This window comes from Ranitomeya variabilis, chromosome 2 (assembly GCF_051348905.1).
Source record: "Ranitomeya variabilis isolate aRanVar5 chromosome 2, aRanVar5.hap1, whole genome shotgun sequence".
Classification (NCBI taxonomy): Eukaryota; Metazoa; Chordata; class Amphibia; order Anura; family Dendrobatidae; genus Ranitomeya; species Ranitomeya variabilis.
In genome coordinates, this window is record NC_135233.1 from 825,432,498 (window position 1) to 825,447,135 (window position 14,638).

The window sequence follows — 14,638 nt, forward strand, 5'->3', positions numbered from 1 at the left end:
CAAAGCGACTTCAGGTAGAACGTGACGTCAATGAAGTTCATCAAAATGAATGTTACTTGTTGTTCACCATTAGTCCAAGTGTTTTCTTCACAATTTGTCATCACATTTATGTTATCTGTACATTTGCCTCAGTTTTGCGAAGTAACGTCTGAAACTAGTTTTTCAGGCAAGACAAGATGGTTTTTTCCTCTAAACTATCTTGTTTGTGTCACTTATTGCAGTAGAGTTAGGAAGTGACTTCCTTGTCATAACTGCTTGGAAGTGGTCAGATCTAGCTAAAAGCTCACATTCTGTCCACGGACCCCCAGCAATCACAGCATGCTCAAAGTTAGCCAGTCTACCATGGAACAGAAGGTCCTGCTTTCCCAAAGCAAAGTTCTTAACTGGGACATTAATGATGTGAAGCTTCCACAGGTATGGCTTTTATTAGGCAAACTTGCTCTTTTCTCTCCTTTTCACATTCAGTTTTTAATCTTTGATGACCTTCACACCAGGCTCTAAAATGTATGGGTTTCCAGCTCCTCTTCACTCCATACTCGTCCTCATAGGTATTGTAACTTTGTGTTCTCTATCCATGAGCTACAAAGCGGTGATTCACCACAAATCTATGAGACACTATCCTATCGTACAGATGTGGCAGAGTTACACTTGTCATTTGTCACCTACAGTTCTATGAAAAGTTGAGCTTTAACCAACAAACTTAGAACTGTTATGTTAATTATATATTATGTTAATTTCATATATAGACTTTTTCATTAACTAAGAAATATAGTATAGTCTAATGTATATGAGCATAAATCAGTCTATTAAAATGAAATGTGATTGAAATGTGATCGGCGCTTTATAAATATGTTCAGCATAAGCGCCTCAATTTTAGATTTCTTGCAAGAATAGATAAACTGTAATTTGAGATAATTGTATCAATGAGTTTTCTGCTATATACAAAGACACACACACATATACAGTTAGGTTCGGAAATATTTGGACAGCGGCTGAATCTTTGTGATTTGGGCTCTGCATGCCACTGTTTTTTACAAAAGTGAATCAACTGAGATGCAAATGAAGTGTAGACTTTCACATATGAGTAAAAGCGTTGAACAAAAATATTCTGTGAAGCATTTAGGAACTGCAGAAATTTTGTACAATGCCTCCTCAATTCAGGGACTCTGAAGTAAGTGGACAAATTAACTTTAACATAAATAAAATGTTCAATTTTAGTACTTTGCAGAAAATCCTTTGCAGGCAATGACTGCCTAATGTCTGGAAGCAGGGATGGTTTTGGCAAAGTGGGGACCTGGGAAAAAGTCTAAAGTTGGGCCCCAAATGCTCACATATTGCACCATCACACTCAAACATTTAGGTTTGCATTTACATATGCTGAGTTCAGGCCATTAATCAAGCACTATTGACAATATTGAGGTCGTTCGGCATTTGTTTCCAGGCCCTTTGACAGGGTGACGAAGAATGACGGGCACAGAACGATCACTATTAGATCAATCTGTCCTCATATTTCATGTTATCAGAAGCAAATCTTCAGTTTACACCAGGTGATGTGCACTGAAAACAATGATTTTTTGTTCCGCCATAAGCAATTCAATCACCTGATGAATGAGCAGCAGTTTGCTTGTTCTTAAGTTTTCGGCAACATATTTTCGTCTATTAATGCTTGTCTGTGCAGAATTAATTTACAAATGGATGCTACGAACACAGTACATGACACAAACGCTGCATGTTACACACATTTTTACACACATAGCATACACGCATATATACACAGAGCACACACACATGTATACATAGAACACATATACATACATGTATTCATAGCACATACATAGACATATATATATATACACAGAGCACATACATACAAATAGACATGCATATGAAAAGAGCACCTTCATACAGACACATGCATACATGCAGACACATACGGTGGCACGTAACAGTTTGGGAAAAATTACCGTATTTTCCGGCATATAAGACGACTGTGCGTATAAGGAGACTCTCCTCCAGGCCCTGGATACCATATTCCTGTACCATATTCCTGTAAATAAAAAGAATAAAAAAATAGGGATATACTTACCTTCTGATGACCCCCAAAGTCCTCCCGGCTCTCAGCGGTGCGCGCGGTGGCTTCGGTTCCCAGGGATGCATTGCGTGAATCACCTGAGATGATGTTGCGGTCCGAAAGGTCCTTCGCGCAAAGCATCCCTAGGAACGGAAGCCACCGCGTGTACCATTGAGAGCCAGGAGGACTCCGGAGGCCATCAGAAGGTAAGTATATCCCTATTTTTTATTTTAATTCTTTTTTTGCATTGTCCCCTCATCCCTGTCCTGCTATGTGTGGCTCCCCTGTCCTGTCATGCGTGGCTTCCCCAGTCCTATCCTGCTATGCGTGGCTTCCCCCATCTTGTCCTGGTATGTGGCTACCCCGATATTTCCTGGCATGTGTGGCAACTCTGTCCTGTCCTGGTATGTGGCTCCCCTGTTTTGTGCTGGTATGTGTGGCTCCCCCATTTTGTCCTGGTATGTGTGGCTCCCCCTGTTGTATGCATGGCTCTACTGTCCCGCATGACTCCCATGGTCCTGCATGGCTCCCACGGTCCCACATGGCTCACACCCCTCCGTCCTACTCACCCTCCTCATGTGTCCCTGCATCTCTGTCCCAGCTCTCCCTTGTTCCTGTGCTCAGCGGTCACATGGTACCGCTCATTAAGGTAATGAATATGCGCTCCACTCCTATGGGAGTGGAGATGCAGGAATATTCATCACCTTAATGAGCGGTACCACCTGACCGCTGAGCAGCGATGGAGGGTAAGTATTCATGTCTTCTGGAAGCCTGTGGCTGCAGCTGTCACTGTGCTACAGCCGCCAGCTCCCCACTCCCCCTCCAGCTTTCTGGACAATGACTCATGTATAAGCCGAGGGGCGCATTTTCAGCACAAAAAAATGTGCTGAAAATCTCGGCTTATACATGAGTATATATAGCATATAGTCATCTTTTACAATTTAAAAATTACAAAAAGGAAAATGGGCCAATGCATAAGTTTAATTCATGGTTAGTACTTAGCAGCACCCCCTTTTCAATGAATCACAGCTTGTAAGTGCTTTTAGTAGCCAGACAAGAGGCTTTCAATTCTTCTTTGAGGAATTTTCATCCATTCTTCCTTGGAAAACTCTTTCTCTCCTATGAGATTCCTGGTTTGTCTTACTTGCACTGCTACTTTGAGGTCTAGCCACAGATTTTCAATCATGATCAGAACAGGGGACTGTGAGGGCCATTGAAAAACTTTCAGCTTGCACCTTTTGAGGTAGTCTACACCATGTTCCAAATTATTATGCAAATTATATTTTTCTCTGATTTTCCTAAATGGTCGGTGCAAATGACAGTCAGTCTAATAAAAGTCATCATCCGTTAGGGTATACATCGAATTTTATTGAAGACACCTCCCAATGATAACCATATAATCTCCAAAATGAATAAAACCTCAAAATGCACCGTTCCAAATTATTAGGCACAGTAGAATTTCTAAACATTTGATATGTTTTAAAGAACTGAAAATGCTCATTTGTGGAATTTGCAGCATTAGGAGGTCACATTCACTGAACAAAAAAGCTATTTAATTCAAAAACATCCTAACAGGCCAAGTTACATGTTAACATAGGAACCCTTCTTTGATATCACCTTCACAATTCTTGCATCCATTGAACTTGTGAGTTTTTTGGAGAGTTTCTGCTTGTATTTATTTGCATGAAGCCAGAATAGCCTCCCAGAGCTGCTGTTTTGATGTGAACTGCCTCCCACCCTCATAGATCTTTTGCTTGATGATACTCCAAAGGTTCTTTATAGGGTTGAGGTCAGGGGAAGATGATGGCCACACCATGAGTTTATCTCCTTTTATGCCCATAGCAGCCAATGACTCAGAGGTATTATTTGCAGCATGAGATGGTGCATTGTCATGCATGATGATGATTTTGCTCCTGAAGGCACGTTTCTGCTTTTTATACCATGGAAGAAAGTTGTCAGTCAGAAACTCTATTTACTTTGCAGAGGTCATTTCCACACCTTCAGGAACCTTAAAGAGCCCTACCAGCTGTAACCCCCATGACTCCAGCCCAAAACATGACTCCTCCACCTCCTTGTTGATGTCGCAACCTTGTTGGGACATGGTGGTCATCCACCAACCATCCACTACTCCAACCATCTGGACTATCCAGGATTGCTCGACACTCATCAGTAAACAAGACTGTTTGAAAATTAGTCTTCATGTATGCCTGGGCCCACTGCAACCGTTTCTGCTTGTGAAGTTGTGAACACTGTTTAGGGGTTGCCGAATAGTAGGTTTATGCACCACAGCAAGCCTTTGAAGGATTCTACACCTTGAGGTTCGAGGGACTCCAGAGGCACCAGCAGCTTCAAATAACTGTTTGCTGCTTTGTAATGGTATTTTGGCAGCTGCTCTCTTAATCCAATGAATTTGTCTGGCAGAAACCTTCCTCATTATGCCTTTATCTGCATGAACTCTGTCTGTGCTCTGTTTCAGTCACAAATCTCTTCACAGGATGATGAGCACTTAAGTTTTCGTGAAATATCTAATTTTTTCATACCTTGTCCAAGGCATTGCACTATTTAATGCTTTTCAGCAGCAGAGAGATCCTTTTTATTTCCCATATTGCTTGAAACCTGTGGCCTGCTTAATAATGTGGAATTTAAGTGATCCATTGAGCCCTGAGACACAAAAAAACAATTAAATCCTTATAACACTTAAATGCAATTTGCATAATAATTTGGAACACAGTGTATAGTGGATTTTATCGTGTGATTTGAATCATTATCCATTTGTAGAAGCCATCCTCTTTTGAACGTCAGCTATTTTATAGATGCTGTTACGTTTGCATCAATAATTTGTTGATATTTAATTGAATCCATTCTTCCCTCTACCCATGAAATGTTCCCTGTGCCACTGGCTGCAACACAACCCCAAAAGCATGATTGATCCACCCCAATGATTAATGGTAGGCGAGATGTTCTTTTCCTGAAATTTTGTGTCATTTTTTCCTCCACGCATACCTTTGATCATTGTGGCCAAAGAGTTCCATTTTAACCTCATCAGTCCACAGGACTTTTTTCTAAAATTCATCAGGTTTGCTTAGATGCTCTTTTGAATTCTTCTGCATTTTATGATGAGGATGCAGGTTTTCTTCTCCTGACTCTTCCATGAAGGCTATATTTATGTAGGTGTCTCTGAACAGTAGAACAATGTACCACAACTCCAGAGTCTGGTAAATCTTTCTAAAGGTCTTTTGCAGTCATGCATGGGTTCTGATTTGCCTACAAGTAGCTCTCACTGAAATTTAGCTAGCTCTTCCAGGCCTTATCTTCACCTCCACTGAAATTTCTTAATTATATTTAGAACTGATGAAAGAGAAACTTGAAAACACTTTGCTATCTTCTTAAAGCCTTCAGATGTTTTGTGGTACTCCACCATTTTCATTTTCAGAGTGCTAGTCAGCTGCTTAGAAGAACCCATGGCTGCAGTTTTTTGGCACAAGGTGAAAGGAGGCTGGGTTTTTATAAAGCTGGTAAATTTGCATCACCTGGCCATTCCTAAAAATGATAGTGAACAAGCCATGACCTTAACAGGCTAATTAAGGTCTGAAATCTTGATCAAAGTTATTTGAGCACACAAATCTCCAAGGGTGCTCAAACTTTTGCATCGGCCCATTTTCCTTTTTGTAATTTTTAAAATGTAAAAAATACCTACCAGGAGCTCATACATTCTGATGACTTTACGAATATATACCTACTAGGAACCCATACATTCTCGGTTCAACCACACACAGAGAGACACACACAGAGACACACAGATCGATACGAAGACAGACAGACACACAGACAATAGAGGACTTGCCACCAGTCCATCTTCTCTTCAGTTCTTCTGACTCCCACATAGTGCCCGACCTGTGATTACATCATGGTAACATGACTCGCCACATGATTGTGATGTCATCAAAGGTCCTAAAGTCTCGCAGAGTACAAGGCCTGAGGGGACATCACTGTCGAATGATTGGTCACGTGATTGTGATATCATCAAAGTTCCTGAAGTCCCAAAGAGTACAAGAACTGTGGTGACATCAGGTTTACATGACTGGGCACATGATCGTGATGTCATCAAACGTCCTGAAGCAGTCTCCACATAGGAAGCTACAGTGATAAAGCCATTAGTGTAGCTCAAACTGTAAAATTTGGGGGCCCTGTAGGGAATGCAGACGTTCAACAAATGCCCAGTGTTTTTCTGCCCTAACATTGGCCCTGTCTGGAAGCCATGGGCATCACTAAACACTGTGATGCTTTAACAGGATGTTACTGCAGCTGACTTCAGTTGATGCTTGTTTGTGGGTCTTTCTGTCTTAAGTTTTACCTTAAGCATGTGAAATGTATGCTTGATAGGATTGAAATTTGATGATTGACATGGACATTGCAGAATATTCCACTTCTGTGCCTTAAAAAACCTTTGGGTTACTATTGCAGTATGTTTTGGGTCATTGTTCATCTGTACGGTGAAGCGCTGCCCAATCAACTGTGCTGCATTGGGTTGAATCTCAGCAGAAAGTGTCGCCCTGTACACTCAGAATTCATGCTTCAGTCACATCATCAATAAGCTCTAGTAATCCAGTGCAACTGGAAGCCATGCATGCCCAGGGGATGTGGTGTGCTTTGGATCACGAGCTGTTCCAAGCCTTCGACATACATTCTTCTTTCCATCATTCTAATACAAGTTGATCTTTGTTTCATTTGTTCAAAAAATGCTTTTCCAGAACTAGGTTGGCTTCTTTAGATTTTTTTTGGGCAAAGTATAATCCAGTCTAGTCTATTTTTAAGGCTGATTAATAGTTTGCACCCTGTGGTGAAACCTCTGTATTTGCTCTCATTAAGTCTCCTCTTTACGCTAAGAATTAAATACTAAAATACATACTTCCTGGAGAGCGTTCTTCACTTGGATTGATGTTGTGAAGGGTTTTTATTCACCATAGAAAGCATGGATTTCTTTTTTTCAGCCTAATCATGGTCTGTTTCTTTTACATTGAGAGCTTCCTTGACCGCATGTTGTGGGTTCGCAGACTCCAAATGCAAATTCTACATCTGGTATCAGCTTCAGACCTTTTACTTGCTTACTTGATGGATTAACGAGGGAATAGCCCATGCAGCCCATTAAAAAGGTTTTGAGATAACTGTCCAATTATTTTTGGTCCCTTGAAAAAGAGGAAGCTACATATTAAAGAACTGTAATTCCTAAACTCATACTTCAATTAGGATGTAAATGCCCTCAAATTAAAGCTGAGAAACTTCCCTTTAAGCCTATATTTATTATATAACTGAAATATTTGGACAGTGAAATAAGTTTTTGCATTTTAGCGGTTTACCAAAACATATTCAAGATATACAGTTATATAATAAATATATAAAAGGGGCTTTCCACCTTAAGAAAAGTAAACTCGTAAAGCTTTTTTATACCTAAAATACCAAAGGGAACGGGTTCTCGCCCTCCTCGGGTCCATTGGTCGCACTTAGCTGCTCGGGTCTCATTGCCATCTACCTCAGCATAGCTACTGACTGAAGCAGTGATGCACCCTGTCAATGATATATCACCATTCCAGCCCAAAACCTGTTATGCAAGCAGCAGGGAGCCGACACTGAACCTGCGGAGGGCGAGTAGCTGCTCTGAATATTTTAAGCAGGCCAGAATGCTTGTGGTTCACTTTCTTTAAAATGGAAAACTCCTTTAACTGTTTGCATTTATTTTTCACACCTAACACAACCTGCACAGTTCTAGTAACTCCGTATTCTTACGTAACACAGCGGTTCAGGAAAGAAAGATATGTGGTGTCCCAATACTGTACAGCTGGTGATCCCTGGCTAACACAATAGCAGGGTCAACAAAAGTACAATTTTCTATCACTGGCTGCTCACTGGGTGAAAAAAACCTAGTAAACTATAAGACAGTGTCTCGTATGCAGAAAAAAAATAGAGAAAAAAAGGGTGGTGACCCTAACAAAATATAACTTTTATTGATAATTTAAAAGGACTAAACAAAAAAAATCCACACACAAATCAACACATAGTTTATGACAGGATAAAAATAGGGTATGAACCTATTAACAATAGTCTAATACCAGAGATGTACCCCTAAAGTAAGAAAAATCTGGACACTTAGTAACTCTATTCCTGCATACTGCTGAAAACTACCCAAGTCATGAATAAAGTACAAAAATAGTGCAATAAAAAAGACTATTTGGGTTGTTTTGGGCACACATATGGATAAAATGCTTATACTTGAATATCTTTGTTGGCGAGAAGCCTTCAGTAGACATCAAGAGTGAAGGAGAGGTAGGTGCCTATAGTCCCCCTAATGAGCCCTGTTGCCTCTCCCTGCCTCACTGCGGAGGTTGGCACCCTACTGTGAAATGGTATGGCGCCCCCGCTTAACATTGGCAGCTCTAAATACCCTAATAAGCCTTAAGCCAAAATATGATAGAAGTAATACACCACGAACTATGAGGACTGATAATCTATGCTAATACAGGGTTATTCCTCCTTTATCTATCATCCTCTGCACATGGGTGACCCACCACTGTGTGCTGAATAGGGTACCATCATATCTTTAGCACAGAGTGTATCAGTTTAGGGCATATTAGAGTATTTAGGGCTGCCGACGTTGATCGAGGGCACCATACACAGTAGGGTGTCAAACTCCAGAGTCAGGCAGGGAGAGGCAACAGGGCTCATTAAGGCAACTATAGGCCCCTACTTCTCCTTCACTCTTGATGTCTACTGAAGGCTTCTAGTCAACAAAGACATTCAAGTATAAGCATTTTATCCAATCAACAAAGATATTCCAGTATAAGCATTTTATCCATAAGTGTGCCCAAAACAACCCAAATAGTATTTTTTATTGCACTATTTTTGCACTTTATTCATGAATTGGGCATTTTTCAGCAGTACACAGGAATAGAGATACTAAGTGCTCAGATTTTTCTTACTTTAGGGGTACATCTCTGGTATTAGACTATTGTTAATACAGTGGGTAGATTATCACCTGTATTAACAATACCACAATCAATGATGGTTTCGGGAGCCATGTCATCTGCTGGTGTAGGTTCACTGTGTTTTATCAAGACCAAAGTCAGCGCAGCCATCTACCAGGAAATTCTAGAGCACTTCATGCTTCCCTCTGCCGACAAGCTTTTTGGAGATGGAAATTTCATTCTCCAGCAGGACTTGGCACCTGTCCACACTGCCAAAATTACCAATTTTTGGATTAGAAACAACCGTATCACTGTGCTTGATTGGCCAGCAAACTTGACTGACCTTAACCCCATAGAGAATCTATGGGGTATTGTCAAGAGGAAGATGAGAGACACCAGACTCAACAATGCAGACGAGCTGAAGGCTGCTATCAAAGCAACCTGGGCTTCCATAACACCTCAGCTGTGCCACAGTAAGATCGCCTCCATGCCAGGCCGCATTGATGCAGTAATTGATGAAAAAGGAGCCCTGACCAAGTATTGAGTGCATTTACTGAACATACATTTCAGTATGCCAACATTTTAGATGTTGAAATCATTTTTTCAAACTGGGGTTATAAAGTATTCTAATTTACTGAGATGACTTTTGGGTTTTCATTGGGTGTAAGCTATAGTCATCATTAACAGAAATAAACCTTTGAAATACATCACTATTTGTAATGACTAATATATGAGTTTCACTTTTTGTATTGAAGAATTGAAATAAATTAACTTTTTGATGATCTTCTAATTTTGTGACATGCACCTGTATATGTTTGAGGTTGTTGTTGTCTTGCTACAGAATATGTAGAAAATCAGGCGATTGTTTTGGAGTATTGCATGATGGATAAGTACCCTCTAATATTTCTTAGCATTGAGGAGTTGGACATCACTAATACTGACCAAATCATCAATTCCATTTGCTGAAATGCAGCCCAAAACTTTCAAGGACCCTCAACCATTCTTCACTGTTACCTGCAGAAACTTATTATTGTACCGCTCTCTAGTTCTTAGGTGAACAAACCGGTCTCTGTTACAGCCAAATATTTCACATTTTAACTCATCAGTCCAGAGCACCTGCTGCAATTTTTCTGCATCCGTTATTTTTATGCATAGTTGAGTCAGCCTTGTATCCTTATTGAAGGTATGGTTCTTGGTTGCAATTTTTCTATGAACACCAGTCCTGAATCAGAGGCTTGCATCGTGGCCAGGAGTAATGAGCTCCTATCCTCGTATTAAGATTATGACAGCACACTTCATTACATCAAATCATCACGTAAATCTCCTGATGTACCTATGATAAGTAGAGGTGAAATGCGTCAAGGTGTCTATAGTGTATTGTTTGGGAGCTGCTTAACCAACAGAAAGTCTGTGAAAGTCTGTATTAGCATTAGATGGGTGGAAATGATATGGCTCACCGAGTGCTTAATAACGGAGAGTGTGATGACCTAATACAACGGAGAAGCATTGATAAATAAAGAGCACATTGATTTAGGAAGGTGCTATGATAAGAGCAGTTTTAATATATTGATTGATTGTGTAGGGTATTGTCTGATCTGGAAATGTTTCATCTGTAGCAGTAATGTTCAAGAATGAGAAACTGCTATAATATATGATTGAATTTATTCTCGTAGTTCGTTGTCTGAAACAGGGCAAAGTGCAATAGTAGGGGATTCCAATATCGCCAAAGGATTTAGGGTTGCGAGAAATAGAAGGAGGTACACAGGAATCATACAAGATTTGGTGTCCAATAGCAATATCTGAGGGCAAGTGCAAAAATGGAGGATTCGAAAATATATGCATTGTGGAAATTTTGAGACATAGGAGGAATATACAAGTTCTTCTCATAAAATTAGACTATCATCCAAAGGATAATTTATTTCAGTTCTTCAATACAAAAAGTGAAACTCATATATTAGAGTCACTACAAACAGAGTGATCTATTTCAAGTGTTTATTTCTGTTAATGTTGATGATTATGGCTTACATCCATTGAAAACCCAAAATTCATTATCGCAGTAAATTAGAATAATTAACAAAAAGCACCTGCAAAGGCTTCCTAAGCATTTAAAAGGTCCCTTCGCCTGTTTCAGGAGGCTTCACAATTGTGGGGAAGACTGCTGACTTGACAGATGTCCAGAAGATAGTCATTGACACACTCCACAAGGAGGATAAGCCACAAAGGGTCATTGCTAAAGAAGCTGGCTGTTCACAGAGTGCTGTATCCAAGAATATTAATGGAAAATTGAGTGGAAAGAAAAAGTGTGGTAGAAAAAGGTGCACAAGCAACCGGGATAACCGCAGCCTTGAAAGAATTGTTAAGAAAAGGCGATTTAAAAATTTGGGGGAGATTCACAAGGAGTGGACTGCTGCTGGAGTCATTGCATCAAGATCTACCAAACACAGACGTATCCAGGACATGGGCTACAAGTGTCACATTCCTTGTGTCAATGTCAATTCCTTGTATGCAATGCCAGAAGCGTCTTACCTGGGCCAAGGAGAAAAAGACCTGGACTGTTGCTCAGTAGTCCAAGGTGTTGTTTTCAGATGAAAGTCAATTTTGTATTTCGTTTGGAAATCAATGTCCCAGAGTCTGGAGGAAGAATGTAGAGGCACGCAATCCAAGCTGCTTGAGGTCTAGTGTGAAGCTCCAGAATCACTGATGGTTTGGGGAGCCATGTCATCTGCTTGTATAGGTCCACTGTGTTTTATCAAGATCAAAGTCAAAACTGCCATCTACCAGGAAATTTTAGAGCACTTCATGCTTCCCTCTGCTGACAAAGTTTTTGGAAGATGAAAATTTCATTCCACACTCACACAAGTACCAATACCTGGTTTAAAAACAACAGTATCACTGTGCTTGATTGGCCAGCAAACTCGCCTGACCTTAACCCCATAGAGAATCTATGGGGTATTATCAAAAGGAAAATGAGAGACACCTGACCCAACAATTCAGATGAGCTGAAGGCTGCTATCAAAGCAACCTTCTATAACACCTCAGCAGTTCCACAGGCTGATCACCTCCATGCCATGCCACATTGATGCAGTAATTGATGCAAAAGGGGCTCCGACCAAGTATTGAGCGCATTTACTGAACATACATTTCAGTTGGCCAACATTTTGGATTTTAAAATAATTTTTCAAGCTGGTGTTATAAATTATTCTAATCTACTGAGATAATGACTTTTGGGTTTTCATTGGCTGTAAACCATAATCATCAACATTAACAGAAATAAACACTTGAAATAGATCACTCTGTTTGTAATGACTCTATATATGAGTTTCTCTTTTTGTATTGAAGAGCTGAAATAAATTAAATTTTGGATGACATTCTAATTTTTTGAGAAGCACCTGTAAAAGGGTGAAAATTTAGATCATTTTGAAAACAATCGTCATACACCTTATAAATTGGTCTCTTCTTACCAGCAATCAGATATAGTATTAGACTAGATCATAACAATACTTACCCATATATGTGTGCACATTAGATCTTTTTTTTGTATTTGTATCCAATTCTGAAATGTTATGGTGCAGAGTGGAAATACTGCACATAAGTCACGGTGGTAAAATTGGCAATTTTAATTATTTGGAATAAAAGTGATTTTTAAAGATAGAGATTTCACCTCATTGATTTATGAACACCAGTTCTGGCCAGAGTTCTGTGAACAGGAGGTGGGTGTAGCTGGGCCCCACTTGTTGCTACCAGTTCTGAGCTGATACAACTGGACAGCTTCCAATTTAGAAGGAAAATATGATAGGCCTTTCATCTGCTGCATTTCTTGGTGTCCTCAATGCTGAGAAATACAGTCAGGCTCTTATACATCATGCAATCTTATAAGGGGGAGTCTGACTAGCTCCAAAATTATTATGCAGCAGGGCAGTGACCCCAAACATACAGCCAATGTCATTAAGAACTATCTTCAGCTGAAAAATGGAGTTCTTGAAGTGATTATATGGCCCCCACAGAACCTTGAACATAGAGTCTGTCTGAAATTACATGAAGAGCAAAAAGATTTGATCAAGCCTGTAGTCCATGAGCCAAGAACCAAATTTGACGATATCGGTACCAAGCGGAGTGACTAATTCTCTTTGGTATTTTTAGGTAGATGCATGTCTGTAGTTTATTTTTTGATATGATAGCCCTTACATATACGTAGCTTATTAACCCCTTCAGCCCTAGGCCTATTTGTACCCAAGTGCCTAAGCCAATCTGACCTGTGCCACTTCATGGGCTAATAACTTTGGAACGCTTTCACCTATCCAAGCCATTCTGAGATTGTTTTCTCGTGACATATTGTACTTCACGTCAGTGCTAAATGGGAGTCAATATATTTTACCTTTCTATATAAAAAAATGCTAAATATTCGGAAATTTTGGAAAAATCGGCAATTTTTTAACTTTGAAATTCTCTGCTTTTTACAAAAATACTGATACCCCCCATAATAGTTATTAATTTACACTCCCCACATGTTTACTTCATATTGGCATCATTTTGAAAATGAAACCTTATTGTTTTACGACGTAATAGGGCTTATAGTTTTATGCGCAATTTTTCACATTTACAGCAAAACCCACTTTTCAAAGGACCAAGTCACTTCTGAAGTCACTTTAAGGGGCTTACATAACAGAAACCACCCATAAATTACCCCATTTTGCAAACTACACCCCTCAAGCTGTTCAAAACTCATTTTTAAAAACTGTTAACCCTTTAGGTGTTCCACAGGAATTTTAGCATGAGCCAAGAACCAAATATGACGATATCGGTACCACCCGGAGTGACTAGATGTAGTATTTGTAACAAAATTTAATCCAAGTTATGTAAATACACACTGAACATGTCATGTGCATATATATATATATATATATATATATATATATATATATATATATATATATATATATATATATATGTTACTCCATAATATCTTCAACATCGGACTCTGAATCTGACTGTTGTTCTACTGGCTCGTCTTCAGTACCCTTGTTCTGGCATGTCTGTAATCTGCACATGTCTGTGCACTTCAGGCCATTGCTGAGGCAAGTACACTGAGGAAGTTCACATGACCGCACACACTTGCAGGACAGTAGCTGTATAATAGCTTCTGGTGCTGGTGCCCCTTGCATCCACTTGACAACAAGCTTTCCGTCGTTATCTATCATCCAACCGCAGTCTGTTGGGTTTGCAACCCATGGCTGGCTCTGCAGACTTCTCCTCCAGATCGCAGCCTGGTAGTTTGCACGCAGTGCATGCATGAAAAGGCAGTCCTGGCAAGGAGGGAGTTGACTTGACTCTACCACTCCACGTCTGGCACAGAACAGCTGATAACGGAGCCTGTTTACCTCAGTTGTTTGGGTAGTTGGCAGGTACATGTGGCAGGTGATTTCCTGTAACTTCTCAAAAAGTTCGGTAGACACTTCCCATGAACGACCAACTTCCTGAAAGGCATCCTGGTATGTCTTGTTCATCTTCAACTGCTTGAGTGTCGTCATCTTCCCACGGCCAGCGAATGCACTGACGGTGTCACAGCCTGTAAATGCATGCATACCAATCAATGAATCACATACGCTGC

General features: G+C 40.1%; 1 protein-coding gene across 1 annotated transcript in view; it reads left to right on the forward strand.

Moving 5' to 3' along the window:
• The first annotated feature begins 227 nt into the window (after nucleotides 1-227).
• GCM1 (glial cells missing transcription factor 1) overlaps nucleotides 228-14,638 on the forward strand; it is a 90,222-nt gene continuing 75,811 nt past the window's right edge. Inside the window, exon 1 of the mRNA XM_077292894.1 lies at nucleotides 228-414. Within this exon, the coding sequence (XP_077149009.1) occupies nucleotides 319-414 (96 nt within the window). The 5' untranslated portion in view covers nucleotides 228-318. The remainder of the gene's footprint in view (nucleotides 415-14,638) is intronic.